The sequence below is a fragment of the Suricata suricatta genome, chromosome 7, assembly GCF_006229205.1.
Source record: "Suricata suricatta isolate VVHF042 chromosome 7, meerkat_22Aug2017_6uvM2_HiC, whole genome shotgun sequence".
Classification (NCBI taxonomy): domain Eukaryota; kingdom Metazoa; phylum Chordata; class Mammalia; order Carnivora; family Herpestidae; genus Suricata; species Suricata suricatta.
In genome coordinates this window covers 43017027-43044858 of record NC_043706.1, presented here as the reverse complement: position 1 = coordinate 43044858, position 27832 = coordinate 43017027, and the positions used below count along the sequence as shown (strand labels likewise).

General features: G+C 38.8%; 1 protein-coding gene, 1 non-coding gene and 1 pseudogene across 2 annotated transcripts in view; 1 reads left to right on the top strand and 2 right to left on the bottom strand.

The window, feature by feature from the left end:
- LOC115296949 (24-hydroxycholesterol 7-alpha-hydroxylase) overlaps positions 1-27832 on the top strand; it is a 96294-nt gene that overhangs the window by 32587 nt on the left and 35875 nt on the right. The window contains exon 7 of the mRNA XM_029945433.1: positions 574-664. Coding sequence (XP_029801293.1) covers positions 574-664 — 91 coding nt within the window. The remainder of the gene's footprint in view (positions 1-573; positions 665-27832) is intronic.
- Positions 3384-3487, bottom strand: LOC115297298. Its single transcript, XR_003911392.1, has one exon. It is a non-coding gene; the product is annotated as a U6 spliceosomal RNA (small nuclear RNA).
- On the bottom strand, positions 19872-19996 carry LOC115297361 (annotated as a pseudogene).

The window sequence follows — 27832 nt, the reverse complement described above, 5'->3', positions numbered from 1 at the left end:
AAGCATGCTATGTTTGGTAACCTCCAGGTGTGAAAGAACTGTGTTTTGATATTGAGTACTCTCGTCATTTAGTTTATTGGATTTGGGTATACTTTTCTAGGCTTATTGAAAATTACCATGTTTTATTTGCATCATATATGATTTGCTCATTCATTTCTTTGTCAAGGAAATTACATTTAAAAAAATGTTTTTGTCTGGGTTAACATTCTTAAGTGTCATAATTTGTTGCTTCTGAATATTTATTGTATGTCTATGTAACATTTTATAATGTGCATTAGTAAAAAAAATCCTGCTTCATTTTTTTAGTAAAGATAGTTTAATCTGTATAAACAATATAATTAAACCACAGTGACAGAATGAAATTATAGCTTTTGAGTCTCAGGTATGTAATATCTCTCTTGTTCATAGAATCTGTTTTCAAAAATGCTTTTCACCAACGTGCTTTTAAGTTTAATTTAAACATTTTTCAGGTTTCTGTTAATGTCTATAGCTAATATGAAGTGCGCTTTCATTCACTTTCAAAGAAGGTTGTATTGATTGATACATGGATTTGTTGTTGTTGTTGTTTTTAAGGTTACATTTTGGACACTTGGATTTGTCCTGTCTCATCCTAGTGTCCACAGGACCATTGTGGAAGACATATCTTCTGTGTTTGGCACAGCAGGTACTCAACCTGAATTGAATTACACAGTTGAAGCGATCTCTAATGATATGCATTTGTCACATGTTACGGGCAAACCTAAGGTCCCAGAATTTTATTGAAATTGAACGTAATCCAAAATTGAACACAGGATATAAACTGATCAGGTAGATTCCTAGAAAATAATTACTGTCCAGGATTTTGTAGGTCATTTAGTACAACCCCCTTACTTTCCTTTTTCTTAATTGTTTTTATTTATTATTGAGACAGAAACCGAGCATAAGCCAGGGAGGGGCAGAGAGAGAGGGAGACACAGAATCTGAAGCAGGCTCCAGGCTCTGAGCTGTCAGCACAGAGCCTAATGCTGCACTTGAACCCATGAACCGCGAGATCATGACCTGAGCCAGAGCCAGACGCTCAACCGACTGAGCCACCCAGGCACCCCTACAACCCCCTTACTTTACAAATCATGAAATAAATGCTAGAGAGATTGTGATTTGCTTAATTTCCCTACTTAAATGCAAATATATATACATACATGCATATATATATGCATCTATATATATTTTATTTATTTATTTATGCTATGCATATATACACTTGAATGCAAATGTATATAGGCTTTTTCTTTGAATAACTATATTTTATATTGTTTTCAAATATGCTCCTCACTAACATGCTTTTAAGTTTAACTTAAACAATTTCCTAGTTTCTTTTAATGTTTAGGGCTCATACTAAGTACACTTTTATTCACTTTTAAAGAAGGTTGTATTGTTTGATATATGGGTTTTTTTTGTGTTTTTTTTTTTTAAGGTTTCATTTTGGACACTTGGATTTGTCCTTTCTCATCCCTGTGTGTGTGTGTGTGTGTGTGTGTGTGTGTGTGTATGTGTTAAAAAGCAGTCATAAGCTTTAGTGAAGAGAGCACTCAACCACCTGTTTATTTAGCATAATTTGACCTGTTTGGGAGTAGCATCTTTTAAAAAACCTTACTATGTCAAATTAAGTATTCTGACATACAAAGAATCCTAAATGACTTGGAAGAAAACAATATAATTGTAGGACAAAAGGTCAATGTCAATTAACAGGCCCCTAGCCCCATCATTTCATGATTGCTGAAAAGATTTTCTTTGAAATTTTTTCTTTATTTTCTACTGCTTCTTGTTGAATTAAAACAAAAAGTAAATTGGCTTGCTCAACATGGCTGTCTAAGCCATACTGTCTCTGAGCCTTGAGTGTGAACAGCAGACATTGGGGTAGGGTCTTATAGGTATGGTGAGGATTAGAATCACTGACAGCAGCAATGCTAGCAACTTAGATTTTGGAGATACATTAGTGAATAAAAGACTACTTGCTCTTATGGGCTTTCATCTACAAAATGGATGGAAATGTGCATGCCTGCACATCTCCAAAGGATAAAAGAGAATATGTCCTTGGTTGTCTCATATTCACCTTTACCATTTCCTCAGTCTACTCCTGACTTGAGGTTCTGCAAAGTCATAATCTTTAGGATTTCTCCTCTGACAGAAAAGTGTTCCTTCAAACAGCAGTACCTGTGTAATAGCTATATCTATCAATGCTTTCAGTTTATAAGACTCTTGCAGAATTGAAAACAATTTACATAAACTATCAAATGTTTTTTGCTGTGTTTATACAGAAGCAATTCAGAATCCATTTACGCATAAGATGTAGTAGCAGCTCAGAGACTTAGGTTTGAGAGGAGATCACTCACTCTTTGGAGGCTGATATCAAGGAAGATATCCATGTGTGACATTAGAGTGCATGGAACAGGAATCTGTCTTATGTAACAATTCTCACATTATGCTCTTCTCTATTACAAGATCACCATTTCTTTCTTGGAGATGTCCTTAGTGACTTGGACACCTCTCCACATCTCTGTGGCCTCAACACTCAACACTAGAGTCTATCCCAGGCCTGTTGGTCAATTTTCTTATAAAATAAATCTCAGAGTTAAAGCTGCTATTGAATAATTGGTCCTTTGTATCTGACTTCTTTCACTTGGCATAATGTTTTCTTTTAAATCATGATATTTTACATTAATTGATTTTCAGATGTTAAACCACCCTTGCATTCCTGGGATAAAACATCCATAATATATATATTTATATTTATAACCATATAACATATATATCCATCATATATATATAATATATATATTTATGCCCATATAACATTTGTAATTTTTATGTTGCCAGATTCAGTTTGCTAGTATTTTATTAAGGCATTTTATATCTGTATCAAAAAGGGATGTTAATCTGTAGTTTTCTTGTGATTTGTCTGGGTTTGATATCAGGATACTTCTGGCTTTACAGAATGACTTGAGAAGTATTTGCCCATTTCATAATTTTTCAAAGTGTTTGTGAATGTTAATTCTTCTTCAACCATATGACAGATTTACCAGCAAGGTGATCTGGTGTAGAAATTTTCTTTGTGAGAAGTTTTTAATTAATTCAACCTCTCTATTTGTTACAAGTCTATTCATATTATATATTTCTTATTTTTAAAATTGAAATAAAGCTGACATATAACATTGTATTACTTTTAGGTACACAGTATATTGATTTGATATATGCATATATTATGAAATGATCACCACAATAAATTTAATTACATCCATTAGCACACAATCACAATTTCTTTTCTTGTGATGCAAACTCTTAAGATCTACTCTCTTATCAACTTTCAAATACATAATTACCACTGCTGTACATTACATCCCCAGAAAAATATGGGACACTTCACAAATGCGTGTCATCCTTGTTTTGGAGTCTGTGAGTCTTCTCTGTAATATTCCAAATTTAGGATATATGCTGCTAAAGTGAGCACTGTCTATTTTCTATTGAGTTAGTTTTGTCTTTGGACAAGTTTGTGTCTTTTTAAGGAATTTTTCCATTTCATCTGAGTGACTTGTCTCATATAACTGTTCATATTATTGCCCATAATCTTTTTTATGTCTGTAAAATCACTACCTCCTTCATTTGTGATTTTAGTAATTGTGTCCTCTTTCTCTTTTTCTTGGTCAGCGTAGCTAAAGGATTGTCAGTTTTGCTTTCAAAGAACTAACTTTTGGTTTTGTTGATTTCATTTTTTTGTATTGTTTTTCTATTCACTATTTCTTTTATTTCTGTCCTAATTTTTATTATTTATCATTTATATCCCTTTATCAATATTCTTTATTTTGTTTTTTAAACATAATTTTTCTTAAAGTCTCTGAACAATTTAAAATATATAATTTAAAGTCTTTATTTTTTCTCTTTAGTAAGTCCAACATCTGGTTTTCTTCAAGGATAGTTTCTACTGATTGCTTTTTCCCTTGTGTATGACATGTATTTTTCTTGTTCCATGTATTTTTGCATATTTCTTGTTATATGTCTTGTAATTTTCTGTTGCTAATGGGACATGTTAAATAATACAATGTGGCAACTCGGGAACTCAGATTCCTCTATCTCCCCAGGGTTTATTGTTACTGCTCCTGGTCACAGCTCTTGTTTGTGTGTTTCCTTACGGACTTTTGTTAACGAATTCTCTAAATTTGATATAGTGTGGCCACCTATGTGGTTGGTTTAGTAGTCAACTAATAGCTGGCTGAAGATTTTTTACACTAAGGACCAGGAAGACTCCAGGTTGGATGTTTTGGATTTTGTTTACATGGTGGAGCATGCCTTCAGCACTCAACCAGGCAGTAGGCAGCTCTGTCTTAAAGTCACTTCGCTTGGGCACAGATTCAAGGTCAGCCGTAGGTCAGCTCTTTCCAGAACCTGAATAAAGCCCCAGGCATTCGCACAGTCCTTTGTAAGTACAGGCATTTCTATAGTCCCAGGAATACATTGGACCTCTTCAAAGCCGCTAGGACATCTCATTCCCTAGCTCTTCATTTTAATCTTTGTGATTTGCCTGTTGTTTGTCCCAACTGTTATCTATTGCCTCAGGGAGCTGCACAGTTCATTATCTTTAAAGGTTTCCAACTAGCACCCCTGGGGAAAAGACTTATTCTACTGAGTAAGTTCCAAGTCCAGTCAGATAAAGATAGTGTTGTTTAAGTGGGACCTTGCAAGGAATTGTCAGACAGGTCAAATAATGAGAATTCTCTAGGAATGAGGTTTTGAAGGAGTTCCAATCTTCTGTCCCCTCGGATAGCTCCTGAGCTGCTGGTTTGCACTGTGATCGTAGGTGATTGGTTTTCAAGGCTACTGTGGAGCCACGGAGAGAAGGATGGGGTTGCTGTAAGCTTTGGTTAATTTCCAAAGATATGAAAAGTTGATTCTGACCATTTTTTATCAAAATTTTCATTGATTTTAAAGAGGAAAATTTTGAAGTCCTTACTCTATACCATTTTTGCTGATGTTACCCTCCACCATAAGTTTTAAAATTTCTTCTAAAAAACCTTTCAGATCCATTGTTAACCCTTCATTGATCTATATATTTAGTTGGCCCTCAATCTCTTTTGAGTGCCCACAATGTCAAGGCATGGTGTGAAATATCAGGGCTGTGAAGATGATCAGTAAGATGTGGTGCATGCTCTCAAGGAAGTTCGTGAATGAAGTGTATTTTATTAAAATGAAAACAGAGTTGGAAGTATCCAGAAGGTGTTAGGAAAGAAAATAGAATCTTTACATTGTTTCTTTGGAGATGTGGACGTGCTGATGGATTCTGTAGGTTTTCTACGCTCAGAACTCTTTTCCTTGTTCTCATTCATATTTTAGTAAGCTTGAATGTCTTTTTCTTAAGTAGGTCTTTTAGGCTTGCCCTTTCTTTTTCTTTTTTTTTTTAATATTTTTTTATTTATTTATTTTTTATTTATTTTTGAGAGACAGAGAGAGACAGCGCAAGCAGGGGAGGGTCAGAGAGAGAGGGAGGATCAGAGAGGGTCAGAGCCTCCAGGCTCTGAGCTAGCTGTCAGCACAGAGCCTGACACGGGGCTCAAACCCACAAACCCAAACCGTGAGATCATGACCTGAGCTGAAGCCAGACGCTTAACCGACTGAGCCACCCAGGTGCCCCAAAGCTTGCTCTTTCTGAAGTCACTTTCTCTAACTCACTCTTAGTAATTCTGTGACTCATCTCACTATTTCCTTCATAAGAATGATTATTTTGTTTATTAGTCTGTCTATCTATATATCTTCTGTCTTTTTCATCAGAACATAGTCCCTCTAACAACAGGAACAATGTCTATCTTGGTCTCTGTAGTATCCCCAGCTTCCTAAAACCAAAATTACTCAACAGATATTTTCTGAATGAATTTAATGAACAGATACAAGAATATATTTTAACAGATGAATGTCTTCATTTAACTTTTGTTGGCAGCTCTGTCAACCATTCCAGTAGACAGTTTCTATGAAATAAGTATTTTATGTAAAGAAGTTTTTGATAAGTTTCTGCACTTGATTTTGAGTTAGGAGAATGCTAGTCTCAGCTAATATCTGATCAGTACTTTGAGACACTGAGTAGACTCAGGTCCAAGAATCCATAAGAACGGAAATAATGCTGACATTTCTCTAGGGTTTTGAACTCTGTGCAGTATCTACTTACCTATGATTTTATTTTATCCATTGATCATGAGTGAAATATGTATTATCAAATTGTTAAGAACCTGATAAAGAATATTTTGTTTTATTACAGTTTTTGGGCATTCTTGGAAATTAGTCATTTTGTTTTAAATTTTAATTTGTAGATCACCAGACATTAGGTCAGTTTCCTGCCATAACCTCAAAAATATAGTCCAAATTCAGGGGTCAGAATGCCTGGGTTCAAACCCGATTTGAGATTCTTACTACTGGTTAATTCCTTACTCAGGTTACCAAATTCTTTAAGCCTGTTTTTTCTTTAGGCAAATGGCAAAGTAAAAGTGCACATCTGATGTAGTTATTAGGAGAATATGGCAAATATAAAGCAGGCAGCACAATGTCTATCAAACTATAAGCATTTTATGAATCTTAGGTGTGACCAAAACTGATATAACCTATGTCCATTTTATAAAATTTTACAATCTTATCACTTCATAATATTAGTGGTGATTATGACTCTGAGTATTTCTACTTTTAAATATTAGCGTTTCTTTTAGAAATATCAGTTTTCTTGAATGTTTATAACAATAATTGAATTATTTTGGATCAGTTGGCCATCCCTTTAAAGGGACTGAATGCAGCAGAAATATATCATGAAGATATCTCTGTCTAATATAATCCTAGGGGGTAGAAACAATACCAACAATAATGGCTAACACTCAGATAGCATTTAGTAAGTACCAGGCCCAGTTCCAATTGCTTTTCTTTTATTTATTTAAAAATTTTCTTTAATGTTTTGTATTGATTTTTGTGACACAGAGAGAGAGGGAATATGAGGAGGGGCAGGGAAAAAGGGAACAGAATATCCAAAGCAGGCTCTGTGCTGACAGCAGCGAGCCCAGTGTGGGCCTCAAACTCACAAACCATGAGATGATGTCCTCAGCTGAAGTCTGACCATCAACTTGACTGAGCCACCCTGGCTGCCCCCCCCCCCCACAGTGCTTTTTCTTATTGACTCACTTACTCCTTGAATCACCCCTCCTAAATATTAATATTTATCCCCAATTTAAACATGGGGAAAATGATGTACCAATTAGCTTACCCAAGATCACATGGCTGGTAAATGATGAAACTCCAATTTGAACCAGTGTTGGTCTGGCTCAGAAGTTGATAATACAAATTATCAAACTTTCTTTTTTCATAATTTTACTCGGAATGCCTGAATTAACATGATGAGGTCCAATTTCCAGCTTAATTCCATTCGAGGTCACTTCCATATTAATCTTCCTAAAGCATTCCTCTAATGATATTACATACGTTCTCAGAAAATATTTCTGGAGTAATGTTCATACTCCTGAGCCTGAGACCATAGCCCACCTTTGCAAGTAGGGTAACAATCTAACTAAAGTGGCCCTTTGAATAGCCTCTAAAACTCTCTTTATTTTCTTTCTGTTGTGTCATTTAGTATAAATATAACACTAAATGTGATTTCACTTTGATACCTTTACAAGACTTCATACCTAAGTAAACTTAGAGATTAGTAAAAGTATTTTCCAAACTATGTACCTCAGACGTTGGTCAGAAAATATGATCACCATTTTTATAGCCAAGCTGATTTTTTTTCATTTTTTTTCATTTATTTATTTTTGAGAGAGAGAGACAGGTTATAAGTGGTGGAGGAAAAGAGAGAGAGAAGGAGACCCAGAATCCGAAGCAGGCTCCAGCCTCTGAGCACAGAGCCTGATGCAGGGCTCAAACTCAAACTGTGAGATCAGGACCTGAGCCGAAGCCGGACGCTTAACCGACTGAGCCACCCAGGCGCCCCAGCCAAGCTGATTTCTAAAATGAGTATAGTGTAACTGCCAGGACAATGTAATTTATCCCCCTCAAAGAATAATGGCAGCTAATAAGAAACACCATAAAAAATAGCTGATTTGTGATTTACCTGTAGAATCATCTTTACTTACCATGTACCTGTGTCACCTTCTGACCACGGCCACCTGGGCATGTGGGTCCCTAATTAATGATCTCCAAGACTTTGTTCCATGAATAACCAATCCCTCTGTAGTTTCCACTTCTCAAATGGCTCTTTCTCCTTGATCTGTCAGATCCAGGTACTCTGTGCTCAGCAACACCAAGTGGCTTCACACGTCACTCACGATAAAATCTAAAGCCTTCACGTGGCCTTGGAGGCTTTTTATCACCTCAACAACCTTTTCATGTCCCCCGGCCTCTTACTAATTTCACCCGAGCCACATCTATTCATTCATTCAATAAATAATTATTGAGCTCCTATTATGTGCCAAGAACTATTTGAGGAGTTTGGGAGGCACAAGAAAAACAAAGATTTGGTGCTTACATTATGGTAGGGGTGATAGGCAATTAACATAAATGTAACACATAAGTAAACTCCCAAAATATTAGGTGGTGACGAATGCTATGTAGAAAGAAATCAGAGCACAGTAGGAGGGATCCGGCAGTAGCATTCAGTGGTCGGATCAGAGTGGACCTTACCGCCGGGGAGATTAGGACACGGACTTGAGGGTGATTAGGAGTTAGACAAGCACGAACAAACGTATGCCCAGTCCTTCCTTGTTTCCATCCCCACAAGAAGGAGGCAGAATCATGGCTTCCAGACTTCCATATCCACCTGCTCTTTTGCTCCCAATGGATATTTCAAATGTAAAAAGTTCACTGCAAATTGACTGCAGCAAAAAATCCAAGCACATGCGTCTTCTCTTTCTCATCTGAGCCCCTCTTATCACCAATGAAGATCATGCCCCTTCCCCTCCTGTGGCTCCATTAACTTTCCCGATAGCTGGGCTTTGTAATTCTACTTTTCCCCCCACATTAGTAACTCTGGTTACTCCTTCTATGATTTACCAGTGAGGTTTTTTAGAGGCAGCAGCAGAACCTAACTATAGCTGATTTAGTGAAAAACCAAATGTATTAAAAGTATTAGTTCACAGAGCTTTTAGGAGGGTTGGACCACCAGGCTTGGGGGGTCTGCAGCCTGAAATAACGCTCTGAGTCAGGCTGCAGACCTGGTGTGGCAAGCACAACACTGCCACTAATGACAGGCACATTGTGGCCAGGATGCTGAGGACGCTGTGTCCTCGGGAGCTGCAAAATACAGCTGCTTCCAGAGAAAACTTCTTCAGTGTCCATTTCTTCCTTCCTCCCTCCCTCCTTCCCTCCCTTCCTTCTTTCCTTCCTTCCTTCCTTTCTTTTTTTCTTTTTTTTTTTTTTTTTGAGAAAGGGCACAAATGAGCAAGGGGCAGAGAGAGAGGGAGACAGAGAGAGGGAGAGAGAAGCAGGGCATGAACTCACCTCAAGGGGGGCTTGAGCTCATGAGCCATCAGATCATACCTGAGCCGAAGTCAGAGGCTTAACCAACTAAGCCACCCAGCTTCTCCTCAGTGTCTACTCAGTTATATCACTAACTCTTGATGCAGTGTCTGGGTTGGTAGATCTGACTGGCAAAGTCTTATTTTCATGGTAACATCCTAGCTTCCAGGGAGGCAAGGAAAGCAAGACTGGCATTTTTTGGCTCTGTGATGGTAGGCAAGCTTCTGTTGAAACAGATACTGCATAGCGAAAACTAACACATATCAATATGTGTAAGTAATAGGATATACATCTTTCCATATATATGTGAGTATAGGAAATAAGCATATGTCTTATATTACTATATAAATATGTTTTTATAAATATAAACACATTTCATAAGTATAACTGTGTACCTTTATATCTATATATTTGTGTACATACACACATAGCTTCCCTTACCTGTTCCCAGGTGAAATGACCCTTTGCTAACAAAGTCCAAGCAAAGTACAGTTAAATCTCACCTTCCTCATGTCACTTTGTATGTTTTTTAAAGAACTTATTTTTCTAAAGGTGTTTTTTTTGTTTTTTTTTTTTTTGAGAGAGAGACAACATGAGCAGCAAAGGGTCAGAGAGAGCAGGAGACACAGAATCTGAAGCAGGCTCCAGGCTCTGAGCTAGCTGTCAGCACAGAACCCAACACAGGGCTCAAACCCATGAACTACGAAATCATGACCTGAGCCAAAGCCGGATGCTTAACTGACTGAGCCACCCAGGCACCCCTACACTTGGTACTTGTATGAACTATGAATTTTAAAAAGCAGTGCCATAATTGACTGATACACCTTTGTGCTGACCAAAGTCAAATGCTCATCCTTTTTTTTATTAGAGCTTTTTTAATTTGTTTGTTTATTTATTTATTTAGAGAGAGAGAGCAAGAGCAGGGTAGGGGCAAAGAAAGAAAGGAGAGAGAATCCCAACCAGACTTTACACTGTCAGTGCGGAGCCTGATGTGGGGCTTAAACTCATGAACCGTGAGATGGTGACCTGAGCTGAGATCAAGTCAGACACTTAACCGACAGAACCACCTGGGCACCCCTAATCTTGTATATCTAAAAATTCACACACTTGTAGTTCAGCCAAGAAGTGGTGGTTTTTTTTTTTTTTTGTCTGCATCTCTTCCTCTTCCTAAAGGATTTTATCTATTCTCAGCATAATGAACATTGCTGTTTGTCCTCATAGAACTGTTCGAAGAAGAACAGTAAGTTATTCAAATGTTTACCTTAACATTAGACGATAAATTATGCCATATTTGACTTTACTAAAGTATTTACATTTTGATTTGTGTGTCATTCCATTAACCCACCATTAAGGTTTACTTTTCTTTTTCTTTTTTTTAGTTAAAATGTAGGAATACATATGTAGGTGTTTCTTGCATTTTTAGCTTCATTGTGCTTTGTATTTTCAGGATAACTACTGAAGCACTACTGGATCACAAAAGATTAAGCAACATAGCAAAAATACTCACATTTATGAGCAACTGGCCAAAAGCAAGTTCAGTCACTAACATTTGGGTCCTGTTTAGACTATTACAAAGCAATTTTCTTTTCTAATTCTGGACTCCCACTGTGAGTGTCTGCCCACCAGGAGAGGGTCATTCTATCTTAAAAACAAAACACATAAAAATACAGTTGAAATCTTTGCTGGTTGTATTGGCCCTTCCTACCTATTCCTTTTTTTTTTTAATTTTTTAACGTTTATTCATGTTTGAGAGACAGAATGCACAAGTGGGGGAGGAGCAGAGAGAAAGGAAGACATGAAATCCAAGGCAGGTTCCAGGCTCTGAGCTGTCAGCACAGAGACCAACACAAGGCTTGAACCCACAGACTGTGAGATCATGACCTGAACCAAAGTCAAACACTCAACTAACTTAACCACCCAGGTGCCCCATCTACCTATTCTTTTTAATGTAAGGGAGCATTAATACTTTTTTTCCTACTCAGTTTTACTCTGCATTTATTTTAAGGAAAAATTAATAAATTTTTATGTTATTATACAAGGAACCAGATTAGTAATAGAAAAGTACCTACATAGCAATGATCCCTGCCTTCCATAAGGTTATTATTTGTACATAGTAAAAGATACATTACCAGATTTTCATTGGATTAGAGTCAGGAACTTGACTTATGAGTTACAGTCTGGTTATTCACTAGTAGTGTGACTTTGGATACAAGAGAAAATTTACTCTAAGCCAACCAATAATGTTTTTCGGTTCCCTTGTGTTCTGATTTAGCAGCTGTCTAAATGACGGGGGAATGCATGGTCACAGACACTGTCCAAGCAGCCAGATGCTTATAGTACATGGTGACATTGACTCACCTGGCTGCTCGCACCATACAGTGGTCAGAGAAGGTTTTGTTTCTGCCCCTAATCATAAACAAGTATGAAAGTTAGCAGTGTGATAAATGAAGTTCAGAATCTATGGTGATGTTCTAGGCAAATCCCATATTGTTTGTATTATTATAATTAATTCATTGGTTTTACTTCATTGCATTTAAACATTTTCATTTATTCTTGAAACCCCATCTGTACGCTTCTTAGCTATTTTATGATTTGTATACAACTTCCCTCCACTTGAATGTGTCTCCACACCATCTTGCCGACCAATAACAACATTCCTGGTGGACACCATCATGACGTAGTAAAGACGCAAGTCCCTCAGCTAACTGAAGAAGCTCCCTCTCACTACCCTTCTGCAGCTTGCCAGGGCTAAATGGCTGATAGCCAGAGTTGTGTCTGCGATAGACTCTGGCCCTTTGTTGCCCAAAATATTGAGAAAAAAGATCAAGTAGCAGAGCCAAAGGCACTTCAATGGAGTTAGGAGCAGAGGAAAGTAATTTTATTAAATTTTTTTTCTCCACTTCCACTGGTTGCTTGACAATATGTACTTGATATAGAGGTTTTGGAGGCTCTGACTTATCATACAGAAAATGTCTTGCCTAGCCTTGATTTTTTTTTGCTAGTCTAGCTTTTTAAATACTGGAATGATGGCCTCCGTGCTCAGTGTAGAGTCTGCTTAAGATTCTCTCTCTCTCTCCCTCAGCCCCTCTCTCAGCCTGTCACAAAAATAACAATACAACTTAAAAAACAGAGGGACACATGGGTGGTTCAGTTAGTTGAATGTCCAACTCTTGATTTTGGCTTGGCTCAGATCATGACCCGAGGGTCTGGGATTGAGCCCCATATGCGGCTCTCTGCTGAGCATGGAGCCTGCTTAAGATTCTCTCTCTCTCTCTCTCTCTCTCTCTCTCTCTCTCTCTTTCTCCTCCCTCCCCCTCTGCTCCACTCCCCTGATCACATTCTCTCTCTAAAAATTCTTAGACATTAAATGAATAAATACTGGAATGGACCCAGCAAACATTCAGTTATGCTGGAGCTTCTTAAAAACTTTGTCATTCATCAACCTTGAAGAACATACATAGATTACCTAAGAAAGTATTTATTAATCAGGACATTCCATCTAAAACTGTTCTAGTCAACTCTGAATATATGATTTTGTTATCCTCTTTTTCCCTTGACCTTAAAGACCAAGATGGTGTCACTTTAGAACTCAAAACTTGTTACTTTCCAATCCACTAACTTAGCTGTAAAGACCAGGGTGAAACTTTCACATAAGATTTTTGGTCCCGGTGGCTACTCCTGCATTTTCTGCTTCTAATACCTGATTGTGTGTCTTCTTGATGCTCTAAGTCAGGAGATTTTGTGTGAGGTCACTCTCTCTTTTATTGCCTAGCTCTGACAGGCTGAAAGAGATAGCTATAGATCGCTTGATATCCTGTTCAAATTTACAAGCTTAGAGATAGGTCCTACTCTGGCGCTTCTCATTTTATTAAGTCTTTCTATATCTCACTTGGTGGACACTGTTCATCCGCTTTATTTATCCTCTACATTTTTCATTCTGACAAAGCTCTTTTTTCCGTGTGTTCTGTTAGAGAATTATTCAGGCATTTGGATGATCTTTCATCCCCTTTAGAAAACAGTGAGCTAAAGGCCTTAAGGTTGGGTTGGCATCTCTCCAGAGAACACCATCTAAAAGTTCAGAATCATTATGTAGAGTTTATAAATAAAGGGCATTTTTAGGTCAAGATATATTTAATATTTTATAATCTACCAACTGTTATCCTGTTTATTTAATCTCTCTCCCTTTTATTTATTATCAATTGGACTATGTCCTTTATTCCTTGAAAAAGACACTGTAATGTAAAGCAGGCTTCATTTTATAGTCCAGTAAATAAGGAAAGTGATAACCTCTTTTCAATATATGAAAGAAAGATTTCTGAAAATAACACAAAGTATTGTTTTTTCAGAGGAGAATCTTACATAGTTGACTTGGTATAGTGACCTTAAGCTTTTCTCAAACTGATAGAATGGGATTTGGGATATTTTTATATCTGCATATAATGGAAGAAAGGGTGGTGAGCATCAGTCTTTTAGTTATTAACTCCTGATCTTCCATTCACTAATAATAACATGTTCTAAGCGGCATTGCATTCATTGGTCTCATTCTCAATCCATTGTTATCACTGCCTCTTTTAAATATACACAGTCTATGGCGATAGATGTCGAACTGAAATCACTGAGCCGAGGCTACTTCCAAAAAGTTATTGCTTATAACATTTCAATAGATGTCAAGCAGAGCACCATTCACTGGTTATTGATCCCAGAGGAGGACTCTAGATGCTTCTGCCCATTGCCACTTGGCATCCGAGTCTTTAGGAAAAGCACAAAGCCGTGAAGCACCAGATGGAACATAGTCCCCTTACCTAGAGAAGAGACACAGCAGTGGGCCTCCCTCACTTATCCCTCTTGTGCCTCAGGGGAAGGAACTGCTTCCCTCTCCCCTTGAAAGACAAGTAAAACAGTGGGGGTGGCCAGATGTCATATGGTGCACATGCTTAAGCAGAGACAAAAGAATGTTCACTGCACCTGCAACAAGGAAGAATAGTCCCATATGAGGTGATAAGACCGGCACAGGCTGTATGGGCTCTTTATTTCTTGGTAAGGAGCGCTCCAAGCCCAGTGCCCATTCTTACACAGCTAAGTTGGACTCCAGAGACTGGGCACATAAGACTGCTTTCCCAGTGATAGGAATGTGTCTCTTTGATAACAAAATGTTATCCTAAATCCCTCAGATGCCAAAAAGTCATGTCTACCACTAGAAAAGTCACAAGAGCCCCACCTGGAAAGTCTGAAATGACTCAGGGGTTGGAAGAAGCTGGTGGCTAGAAGGGGTGAGTGAAGCCATGATTTGACAGCCTCCAGGGACGACCCCAAAGCCCCTGGTACCACATTCACAGAATCTGTGGACAACCCCTCAGGTTCTTCTTTGCTTTCCCGTCTGTATCCACTGCAAGTGCCTTAAACTGCCTTTTTTTTTTTTAACTTCCTATTCACTTTATATTTGTCCTTCCTGTTCATTTAACTGCTATTTGTCTTGCATAAAGAAATTAGGTTAGGACATGACCTATATGGAGGAATTATAACATTTTATAAAAATATCAGTGGGGGAGGAGCAGAGAGAGACCCAGAATTGAAGCAGGCTCCAGGGTCTGAGCTGTCAGCAGAGAGCCCGATGTGGGGCTCAAAGCCACGAACCATGAGACCATGACCTGAGCCGAAGTTGGGTACTTAAACAACTGAGCCACCTAGGCGCTTCAACTCTTTTCAAGTTAAGATATATTTAATCAATTTTAATGAGAATTCCAATGGATTGGAACAGGGTAACTAAATGACAAATACTTTTTGAAGAACAAGCATAAATAAAAATAAAATTTACTGGAAATATAAATTAGTAAGGCTAGACTTGTCCGACCACATATTAAAAACTTACTTATAAGGCTACTCTAACAAAGGAGAACACTGGTGATACAGGAAATACAATTGATTGGAGCTACCCTTATTTGTTTACTTTTTGCCAACAAAAAAGCAAATTTACAATCTTCTTTCAAGACTAAAAAAATACAAGAAAAGGGTCATTTTAAAAATTCTGTTTCACATTCTTGAAGCAAATGTTTTTAAACTATCAGCATTTGCAGTGAATTAATATTCTAGAAACCCGCAGTCCTTGGAGAGACTCTACCTATAAAGAATTTATAGAAAACAGCCGTGAACTAAAAGACTTAACTTTGTAGGCTACTATGCACTTCATAATCTTTCATCTACTATCACCTCACTCTTGAATTTTCAGTAAATTTAATATCTTTCTCAGAGTTTTGTCTCACAGAACATGTACTATAAGGCACATGTGTAATAATGTACATGGATAATCATGAAATTAATATTTTGTAAGAAAAAAAGACCAAAATACTATCTTTTTTCTTTATTAAAGAAATATTGGAGAGATAATGCAGAATACTTATTTTTTAAATCATGTTTTTTAAGGATTTTCAACACAATAAGCTTAGAGTTTGCTTGATATGTTACTGCAAGCTTTTTATTTTCAAAAAGGGCAGAGATACCTTAACTTTTGCATCTATTTTCTCACCTCAGGAGCTTCCCTCCTTCTCTCAACCCGTTCTTCATATTCCAGGGGCTTCTGTGAGATACCTGAATGAGCCCACAGGATATAACTCACTTCCAGGGATCTCTTCTACTCTTTCTTTCTTCTACTCTTAATGGTTGTTTTTTGTTTGTTTTTGTTTTTGTTTTTTTTGAGAGACAGAGAGAGACAGCATGAGCAGGGTAGGGGCAGAGAGAGAGGGAGACACAGAATCTGAAGCAGGCTCCAGGCTCTGAGCTAGCTGTCAGCACAGAGCCCGACGTGGGGCTCGAACCCACGAATCGTGAGATCACGACCTGAGCCAAAGCCGGACGCTTAACTCCCTCTTTTCTTCTACTCTTAACTCATTATCTTTTACTGCTCTTTTTCCTTCGTTTGTGTGTGTGTGTGTGTGTGTGTGTGTGTGTGTGAGGAAAATCATATTTACTTCCTAATTATTTTAGGTGCCCAAAAAGCTCCCATTCTGTACCTTCAGGTACCATAAATCCAGAGTCACCCCCTACTATATGGACAAGGATCTGATCCTTCGCCAAGAGGGAGGAGAAAGAGACAAGAAGATAGGAAAAGAAAAGGGCAGGGTGGAAGGACTAGAGACTGGAAGACTGTCATCCATGGTGAGATGGATTTGTCAACAGCCCAGCTCTCTGACACAAGGGAACCCCTACTTTGTTCCCCAGGTTCCCCCTGCCTAGTGACCTCTCTCTATCACCCTCTCCCTTCTGAGAAGTAAAACAGCCTTTCCCTTTCTCAACACACTTTTTTGAATCTCCTTTAGTCCTTGCACATCTGCTCTAGAAATTCATTTAGATTTGATTTTGTTTTTTCTGTATAAAGTACATTTGGCTGTGGTGTGCTCTGTGTCCCAACTGATACCAGTGGGGCCCTGTCTTGTGGCTCGTACCACCTGAGAAGGTCCAGCCCCAAACATAATTCACCACATTAGGGAAAAGCTGGGTCTTACTGGGCAGAATAATGAAGTACCTCAAAATTTGCACTTCGCTCAAACAACTTTGCTCTGCAAACCATTTTTACTCACTAAGTCTTTCATCATTTCTTTTTTCTATCCTTGATACTCTTTGTTTCTCAGTTCTGGTCTACTCCTGTTTTAGGCCTTTGTCTGGTCTCTCTCTCACTGTCTTTCAGTCCTCAGGAATAGAGGGAGGAACATATTTGGAGAAGGGAAAAGTCATTGGAATCTTTATCCAAAACTGAAAATTAATTCCCTTCCAGTAATCAAAGATCGGTTTCATAATACTTCTTTTTAAATGTAAAATTGTAGAAAGGCATTTCTTTCCCCATTGGGAGACAGGCCAACAAACAAATCTTCATCTCACTAAAAATTACCAAAAATCTGTACTAGCACATTCGTACCACTGATAAGTGTTATAGGGTCATCTGACATATAAAGCCTGTTATGAATAATAGTAACTATTTCAGGACATTTTATCCACGCTTACTCTCTCTATGTGAGATGTGCTAACTTTTCCCAGTGAATCTAGGTTTCTCCTAGGAAGAGAACAGCAATTTTGTAAATATAAGAAAATATTTCTGGAATAAATTAGAGGTATAATGTTTAAAACTTGAATTGTTGAACACTGTTTATCCCATTGAAGTTTTTAAAATTCCTGAAATGAAGGCAGGGATGTAAGATAGTTTTTCCCCACTTTGGAATATTGTAAATTATTGACTGGTTTTCTTTTGCTTTGTCTCTGTTCTCTAAACACTGATTTTTTTTTTTTCCAGGAGCTTATCTAGAAGTCCTTGGTTAAGAAAACTCATTTCCTACCCTTATTTTTTTTCAGTCATTGTTGTCATTGCTTTATTATTTTTGAGTAGAAGTTTTAGAAATGCTGTACTTCTTTCAAAGCTATTAAATAATTTCCCCAAGTAAGTCTAAAGTAAACACTAGCTTTTATTAATTTTTGTTTTTAAGCAAATTATTTTGAAATTTGGGAAGCACATTTCTTGGCCAAATTTTGATAGGAATCATTGCTCGAGATTATTAGATCAGTTTCTCTATTTTGCAGCCTTGACCTCATGTATTTTTATCCCAGCTCGATCCTCCTTCACAGGTACTGTGACCTTTTGCACACACCTTAGCTCCAAATATTTTAAGCAAGCTACTCTATGAATATGAAAAGACGACATTTGGGAAGGATCTCCCAGCATTGAAAAGCAAACAGAACTAAGCATCCATGCTTTCAAAAAGTAAAGAAAGAAGTGGTGGGATGCGTAGGGATGCCCTCTTTAAATTGCAGTGGAAGTTTATGTTTGCTTCTCGTCACCTTTCCATGTGTCTTCGGGCAGTAAATACACCTGCTTCTCTGTGTGGAGAAGCACAGAGCCTCTTCAGTCTTCATCCCCACTTTGCAATCCTACCGTCTGAGTCACACTCCTTAGAATTATGTCTCAGAAGGTCTGAATGACTTAGCACATGCCTACTGTTCCCCTTCTTTTCTGTCGAAACATGGATTATTTCCTCCAAGCTGTTAGTTAAATCTTTACTTAATATTGTTCCCGAGCATTTTTATATTTTCTGTACTTATTTACTTACTATTTTGGGGCGTGCATGCATGTGCGTGTGTGCATGCATGCGTGGATGTGTGTCTAAGTAAGAAGGGGCTTGAAATATTAAGGAACGGAGGAGCCACATCTCAAAAAACAACTTACTTTCATGATTCTCTTTGAGTCATGTTCCTTTTTATAAGCCCAAGAAATCATGGTTTTATGATTAATTTTGGAATTTAAGTTGCTTTTCTTTCAGCCTGGGTGAGTCCAACTCATCCCTACAGGCTTAGCTGAAACTCAGCCATAAGAAAGAGAGGATGAACACCTTTGCCACTTGGGTCCTTTCTTGGGAAGCTCCTATTATAGTCATTTATATACAGATTACTTTGTGTCCTTGTGTCCAAAATCCTTTAGGGAGACCAGTGACTGTGTCTTTCTCATTCCTTCCCTCTCTTTCTCCTCCTAAGGGAAGCAGTGGGTCAAGGTAAGTGAGGACAAGGGCTTTCAGGGTGGATTTGGTTTGAAGGGAGCTCTGACACAGCTTTGTCCCCAGGGGCACGTGTCTCTGAGGTTTGGGAGCTGGCAGGTAGTTTACATGAAGTGGTCCAAAGTCTTTGTGACATTAGATGGTCAGTAAATTAGTAGTATTCACTTCCTATCTCTTAACAGCCTCTAAGCTTGGCCTGGCACAGAACAGATATGAAGCAAATTTATCTTGAGTGAATTAATGGCTAAAGTAATGGAATTCTAATCTGTGAACATACTTAACAGATATGGTTCACTACATAATAACACACTTGCCATTATGCCTGTGGAATCCCAAAACCATATATATTTTAGAAATGGTTTACCGTTTCTGAATGCAAAATCATCCTTTCTTTTATTTGGCTTCAAATGTCCTAAGATGGGGTTTGACCTTTATTGCGTGTGTGCCAAGACTTAAACAGATGGTTTCTGAATTTTACCCCAAATCACCCATAGCTTCTTCTCTGATTGTCTTCTGTACTGGTCCCAGTCCCCACTAGGCTCTAGCTCTTTTGATAATTACCTTGGCATTCTTCCAGTGGAGCCTTCTATTTTTAGAGTCAAAATGCTGGAAGAACAAACCACAGATGTGCTTTGAAATATGCACAGTATGGGTACAGAGCCATTTCTAAGAGTTATAATAAGAAAAGTCTTTAACCTAAAGATGTTTGTAAACAGCGTATTTCCTTTTCTTTTCCCTTGTCTGATGTCAGAATACTACCTTGTTTGTCCAGCATCACACTGGGATTTGAGAAACTAAAATTATTTAATCAAAATATCTATTTTCTAAGAGTACTCTACATTTGTCATACATTTTTGTTTAAAAAGTTATGAAAGAAGACAATATCCATAATATTAAACTGATAAGAACAGATACTACACTTGATCTTAGCCAAAAGGCCGAGAAGCGATGACAATATCCATAATAAATACAAACCTTATTTAACACCTCGTTAAATGGACAGTCTCCTTTGGGAGAACTGCAAAATGGGCTGGAAGGTTTTATAGGAGAAAGAATAATGAACAAGGAAGAGACGAATAGGAAATATTGGTTGGTTGGAGCCACACAGTCAACTTTTTTAGGGGTGAAGCGAAACAAGGAAATAATAAGTACAGAGTGCAGACCTGGCTTGGCATTCGGGGATTGGCAGACTGGGTATCCTGTGTTTCTGATCAAGTGGGGCATTTACAGGGACACGAAAGTTAGCTAAGTTACTGATGTAGCCCTCTGAGCAGAAGTGGCTGCATCTTAGGCCTAGAAAATTCTTTCAACAACTTATATATCACATTAGATTTTAAGTATTTTCTTTTTAAAGTTTTTTTTACATTTATTTTTGAGAGACAGAGCGTGAGTGGGGGAGGGGCAGAGAGAGAGAGAGAGAGGGAAATGCAGAATCCGAAGCAGGTTCCAGACTCCAAGCTGTCATCACAGAGCCCAACGTGGGGCTTAAACCCACAAACCATGAGATCATGACCTGAGCCGAAGCCAGACACTTAACCAACTGAGCCCACAGACACCCCAGATTTTAAGTATTTTGAACTCAAAACAAACTTTTGTTTCTGTGTTATATATACAAAACATTTTCTACACTTTATTTTTTTAATGTTTAAAAATTTTTTAATGTTTATTTATTTTTGATAGAGAGAGACAGAGACAAAGCATGAGCAGGGGAGGGGCAGAGAGGGAGAGGGAGAGAGAGAATCCCAAGCAGGCTCTGTGCTATCCACATGGAGCCCAACACAGGGGCTAGATCCCATGAACCATGAGATCAAGAGTCAGATATTCAACTGACTGAGCCACCCAGGCACCCTATTTTTGCACTTTATAGTTCACTTAGTAACTTTTAGGTTACTTAATTTAAAAGTTTTTATTTCTTTATTATTTTATTTTTATTTAAAACATTTTTTAATTTTTTTAATTAAAAAAATTGTTTTTGACTGAGCAGTGTCAGCACATAGCTCAATGTGGGGCTTGAACTCACGAACTGTGAGATCATGACCTGAGCTGAAATCATGAGTCATATGCTTTCCCAACTGAGCTACCCAGGCTCCCCTTATTATTGTTATTTTAATGGAGCTCAGAAACTTCACTATTTCTTGAGTCTAAACATTTTTGGACCAGAATTATGCCTGTGTTATTATAGGTAGGTCACTTTGGAGTCACACAAATCTGATTTTAAATAGAAACCCTGGCCCTTGGTCATCATCTCTTCTCAATCAGGTAGAAAAATATTTGTTTTCTGTATCCTGTAGCTGCAGTAACGTAAAACACAAAACAGGGAGGGGGCTTGTTTGTCCAATGCAGATTCTCTAAATAGATTTTCAAGAGAAAACAATTTTTTTGAAAAAAGAACAAGATTTAAAATCTGAATTGTAGGTCACTGCTGATTTATTTGTAACATCCATTTGCCAAGGGCCATCTTGGTTTTCAAGATAAAAGTGAATACAGAAAACAAACTGAAGGCTGAAGGGGGAGGGGAAAAGGTGAAGGGGGTGATGGTCATGGAGGAGGGCACTTGCGGGGAAGAGCACTGGGTGTCACATGGAAACCAATTTGACAATAAACTTTATATTTTTTTTAAAAAGTGAAATTGGTCAGAACCGCATCCCGGTGTTCTAGGAATCCTCGGAGGAATGGGGGAGGTAGCAAGAGGTGGAGGCTTGTGGATCTTGTACTTTTCTCTTGACTCATGGTTCTTGCATTTGCTGATTTCTTGATTTCCATTCTCTCTTCCCTTCTGCATGTTTTGCCCCTTTTTGGTATTGCATTGTCTCACTGGACATCACCCAGATCTTTATTTCCTGAAGTGTAAACTTAAGGCTATTTCTCAGCAAACTGCAAAATATTAAAAATATGGAACAAGGAAAGAAAAAGTTACATTGCAGCCAGAAACAACTTAAGATTGAGTATTTGACATAAAGTTGAATATTCTATTCTTAAAAGTCTTATCTTCCATTGCCCTATAGCAGTTTCCTGGGCCTCCTGTTAGGTAATCAGTCACCTGCCATGTAGCTGGGTCCGTTCTGTTGTCTCAGATCTCTAGCCTTGTCTTACTCACCTTGACAATTCCAGCAATTCCAGTTCCTTCTCCCTGTGTGGAGCCACAGACTCTCCCTTCGATCTACCGAGGACATTCAGGCTTTATACCCCAGGGCTTCATCTTTTAATGCACACCATTAGTCAGTCGTTCAGTTTTCTTTCCTTCCTTCTTCTTTTTCTTTTTTCTTTTCTTTTTCCCTCCTCCCTCCCTCCTTCTCTCCCACTCTCTCCTCCTCTCTCCCTTCCTCCCTTCCTTCCTATCTTCCTTCTTTTCCTTTCTCAAATATACTTTAAAAGAATTTTGGATCCCCTCATACAAATCTTTTAATTTGACATGTAAAATTTATTATCCTGCACTTCAGTATTTTCAAAGGACACCATTCCTGGTATATTGCCTACATGCTTTTAGTCTGTTAAAAATATTTAAATATCAAAAGTTGTAGATTTAGTTCACTCAGTTATGGAAAATGGCTGCCTTATAACCTAATTCTCAAAGCCAGTTCTTATTATCAAACTAATCAACCAATCCAACTTGTTTTCTAATGCGAAAGATCTCTCTTATTTTTTTTAATTCAGTTCAAATAAATGCGTCATATGTGTGTTGCTTTTATGCTCATCTCACTTTGAATTCTAATTTTAAGATAGACACATGGACAACCATGGAAACAGCTATATGGTTTATTGCAAGGGCTAGCGGACAAATGGATGAAATAAGACCTGTCTTTGGACGCCTGGGTGGCTCAGTTGGTTGAGCGTCAGACTTCAGCTCAGGTCATGATCTCGTGGTTCAGGAGCTCAAGCCTACGTCAGGCTCTGTGCTGACAGCTTGGAGCCTGGAGCCTGCTTTGGATTCTGTCTCCCTCTATCTCTGCCCCTCCTCTGCTCATACTCTGTCTCTCTCTCTCTCTCAAAAATAAAGAAATATTAAAACAAAAGAAAGAAGACCTGTCAGCTTTTAATATTTTTTTCCTGTGTCTGCTTTACTTTGCTTTCAAGGGCTCCTTCTTTAGGGACAGTGTGTTCTGTACTGGCCCTTTTGTTTGGCACTCAAGAGATTTTTATACTGCAAGGGAAATGTACCGGTGTGAATATCAAGATGACCAGAGGCAAACTTTTATAAAGTCAGGAAAATTGATTGTATTAGGAGATAGGGAAAGAGAACTGAACCACAGTTTTTTCTTAGATAGACCCATTTTAGAAGAAAATAAATATGGAAGGACCAGAAAATTGGTTTCCTTAACATTATTGTGTCATGTGCCCTCTGTTTATGAACATGATTTGAAGACTATTTTGTACAGTGTATTTTTTAAAAAAAACACTTCTTTTCCAAAGAGCTTATATTTTCCATGAAAAATAGCCACATATTACAGGATGATTCGAATGCTATGCTAGCCATTGTCTACTTAACTTGGTTATATAAAAGATCTGTGTAATAAAGATCACACAGAATTCCTGGTACCTGTAAAATGGTGATACCATTCACCACTATTCAACTCTGCCATTGTAATGTTTTCACATACAAGGCAATATATAAACAAATGAGTTCTTCTGTGTTCCAATAAAACTTTATTTGCAAAAACAGATGGTAAGCTGGATTTAACCTGCTGGCCGTAGTTTGCCAACCCGTGCCCTTGACTATGGCCTTGTATAAGGAAGAAGAATAGGATACAAATATATGGGTATATGTCAGCTCAAGTCAGTGACCTCCAGAAGACTCTTTGGCAGTCTGATTCTGATGAAGATGGCATCTTTATAGCTGTAAAAATGATATCATTTTGAACCAGTTCTGAAATCCTGGCCTGTTAAAAGTTCAGTCAGAGCTAATGATTACATTGTTTAGTTTTAGGGTTCACAATAAGAAAGAAAACCCCTTTGCTATCTTGTACTTTCATGTGACTAAAAGCTAGTGATGTTGGTGTTGATACAGGTTACCCTTGAACAACACTGGCCTGAACTGTACATGAAGTTTTTAAATAAATATATGGGACAATATTGATATAGATACTGAGGGACAATGATTCATTTTATAAGCATAATGTAAATTTATGGTATTCATAAATACAGTACAATGTAAAGATACTCTAGCTTCCTTATGATTTTCTCACTAGCATTCTCTTTCCTCTAGTTTACTTTATCCTAAGAATACAGTGTATTATATATAACATAAAATATGTGCTAGTCAACTGTTTATGTTATCAATAAAACTTCTGGTCAAAACTAGGCTAGTAGTAGTTAAATTGTTGGCACGTCAAAAGTTATAGGTGGATTTTTGGCAGGGGGTGGGGGTAGTCAGTACCCCTAACCCCTGCATTGTTCAAGGGTCAACTGTGTATCCACTCAGAACTTCTGATTTAAATCTTATTTTTTACCCATTGAGTATGTTTCCCTCCATTGTCTTAAAGAGATAATTTAAAAACTGGTAATAGAAACTGTTTTAAACCAGATTATTTAATAACATTCGAGTACTTCTACTTATTTCAATCTAGCATAGTGGTTCTTAGAGTATGTTTGCTGGGCTAGCAGGCATCAATAGCACCTGAGAAGTGCAGATGCTATGGCCCTACTTCCGACTTACTGAATCAGAAACTTTGAGGGTGGGGCCTCGGGATCTGTGTCGAGATGCCGCCGAGAAGCCCCCGGGGGGTGCTGAGGCATGCTTAATGTTTGAGAACCTCAGGTCTAGCATATACCAAGGTTTTAGTTACTTCTTTTTTTGTTGTTGTTTATTTATTTATTTCTGAAAGAGATACAAAGGGAGAGCAGGGGAGGGGCAGAGAGAGAGGGAGACAGAATCCCAAGCAGGCTTTAGAGTCCGATGCAGGGCTCAAACTCACTAACTGTGAGATCATGACCTAGACCATAACCAAGAGTCACTCAACTGACTGACACACCCGGGCACCCCAGGAGATTCTTATTTATTTAAAGATTTTCACATTCTCTCTCAGAAATGTCTCTCAAATCTGACTTCTCTGCATCCCTTCCATTGTTGTTACACAGGCCAGAAGCTTCTCCTCCACTAGTTTAGACATTTATCCATTTATTCATCTAATAAAAATCTATCAAGTACCTACCATGTTCCAGACAGTGTACTAAATACTCAGGATACCTCAAAAAATAGAAGGAACAAGATTGTGAGAAACATGGACTCATACCCTGTATAGAGAATCCCAACAATTAACAATAAGCCAAATTATTTCATGTATTAACAGGGACTATCAAGGCAATAAAGTGGCATGATAGTGATTAAGGAGACATTAGCTGGTAAGGGAAGGGCTTCCTGAGGAGAACACATTTTAGCAGAGTTCTAAAGGATAGGAAGCCGGTCATTCAAATAGTTGGGATAAAGCGGAAAAAATAATAATAATGATGATGGGTAACACTGAATTTTTGCCATGTGCCAGTCATAGTTGTAAGAGCTTTCCATGCATTAACTCTTTTAATCCTCACAACATTACAGGGCAGATGCTTTCATTATTCCTATTTTGTCGGTGAGCAAACTGAGGCACAAAGTGGTTGGAATATTTATAAAGGTTATACAGCCCCCAGGAGTCAGTGTGAGATGAGATTGAGGGGTAGAAGAGGTTTTATTTGCCGAAGTGAGAACTTTGGATTTAATTTTAAATAGCACTGAAGCCTTTCATGGGATCTGCACAGGGTACTGACTTGGTCGGATTTACAAGGGATTGTAGCTGACCCCGGTGGGAGGAGGGAGCGTAATGGCGGCTATCACCATAGGCCTGCTTAGAAATGATGGTGGTTTGGACAAGAGTATTAGCTATGGAGATGGAGTCCTGTGAATGAAAATAGGATCTATTTTGTGGGCAGAGACAACAGGTTTTGGTGATTAGTTAAAAAGGAGTAAAAGGGAAAGGAATGAATCATAGATTGACTCCTAGGTATTGGGCTTGAGCAACTGGACAAATTTTGTCACCATTTTCAGTGATGGCAAGACCAAGGGAGGAAAGGCTTTATTTCAGTGGGGAAAATGAAGAGTTCTGTGTTGGACAGTATGTTTTGAGATGCCTCTTTTTTTTTTTAAGTTTTTTATTTTTGAGAAAGAGAGCACACACACATGCGCAAGTTGGGGAGGGGGAGAGGCAGAAGAGAGAGAGGGAGACAGATGATTCCAAGTGGGCTCTGAGCTGACAGCAGAGAGCCCAATACGGGGCTCAAACTCATGAACTGTGAAATCATGACCTGAGCAAAAGTTGGACACTTAACCAACTGAGCCACCCAGGTGCCCCTCGAGATGCCTTTTAGACATGCAAGCAGTGTTATCAAGAAGCCAGTTAGATAAAAATAAAAGATGAAGCTCAGGAAGGTAATCAAAGGCAGAAGATAAAATTCTTGGTGTCACCAGCCCATTGATGGTATTTTATAGAAAAGTATTTGAATCCCATAGAGAAAGAATCTAGTTAGAGAAGAGAGGAAGACCCAGAACAGAACTCTGGACACTCCTAGGGCACATTCAGAGATTGAATAAAGGAGCCACTTTGCCGGAGCCGCTCAAACTGCCCGCAGTTTGAAGAACTGACGACACCGGGATTCGTTGCAGAGACTTTTATTGGTTCTTTTCTTCCTTCTTCCTTCCCCTCCCCGCTGCTTGCTCCCCCATATATATCTGCCACCCAGGCTGCGTGGCAGCTCATGATAGGCTGGCAGAGGCAGGGCTGACCCATTCCATGGCCTCGCATTGGTCGCTCACTCATTGCGGTATCTGGCCGGGGGGTGGGAGCACTAGAGGCCGGCAGGCCGTACCTTGCCATGTGCTCGGGCAGGGTCTTGCATCCGCCTCCTACAGCTCCCCCTTTTCTGTTTTTTATAGCAGGGAAAGGTGCCTGTCTTAGGTTGCCACCTGTCAGTAGATCGCGGTACCCGTCTTTGGATGATCCAGCAGCATGGCTGGTCTCCTGTTTTAGGTTCGCTGAACCACTCGGCGGTCTTACCCGTCATTGGCTACCCTTTCAGCATGCTAAGCCAGACCGCTGGGGAGGACTGTTCTTGCATTGTTAGCATGGCCTGGATCAGAATTTCTTGGTCAGCCCTTCGTTGCCTGCGCAACTTACATATGCACCAAAGACCAGTCAGCGAGCCTAGTGCAAGCAGAAGGCCCAGCACCCCGATGCCCGCCCATTCCTAAAGGGTGTTGAACGTCTTCGAAAGCCACTGTGCAAATTCCATTGCGACAGGCAGGGACACGCGGGATGCATTGACCATCAGTATCTGCGAGCGGAGCTGGTGCAAGGCGCTATCAAATCCCATAGTCCAGTTACCCTTAAGCTGTGAACTCAAATGTCGAGAGAGGTTAGCGGCAAGGGGGAAATTGTGGAAGGGTATATACGGGAGTCGGACCCATAGGATGATTCTTAGTGCACTGAGTTATGTTAACATTGGTCTCAAATGTACTGTTCCATGTAGCAGAACAGTTTTTAATCGTTCCACCTTTTAACATGCTCATGGCACTTATATCGGTGCAGGACCCATTAACCCCACACAGTAGCCATAAATCAAATGGGTCAGAGGACACTGCTTGGGTGGGGTTCTGATAAGTCCAATTGTAGCCCTGAAAGGAATCATTTTTGTACGTGCCTATGCGAGGAGAAAAGGTAAGGAAGTCCGCAACGGCCCACTGAGCCAATCTACTCTGACATCCAGTCCACCACTCTAACTCTACCCATTTACGGGTGCTCGAGCAGCGAGGGGCCCAC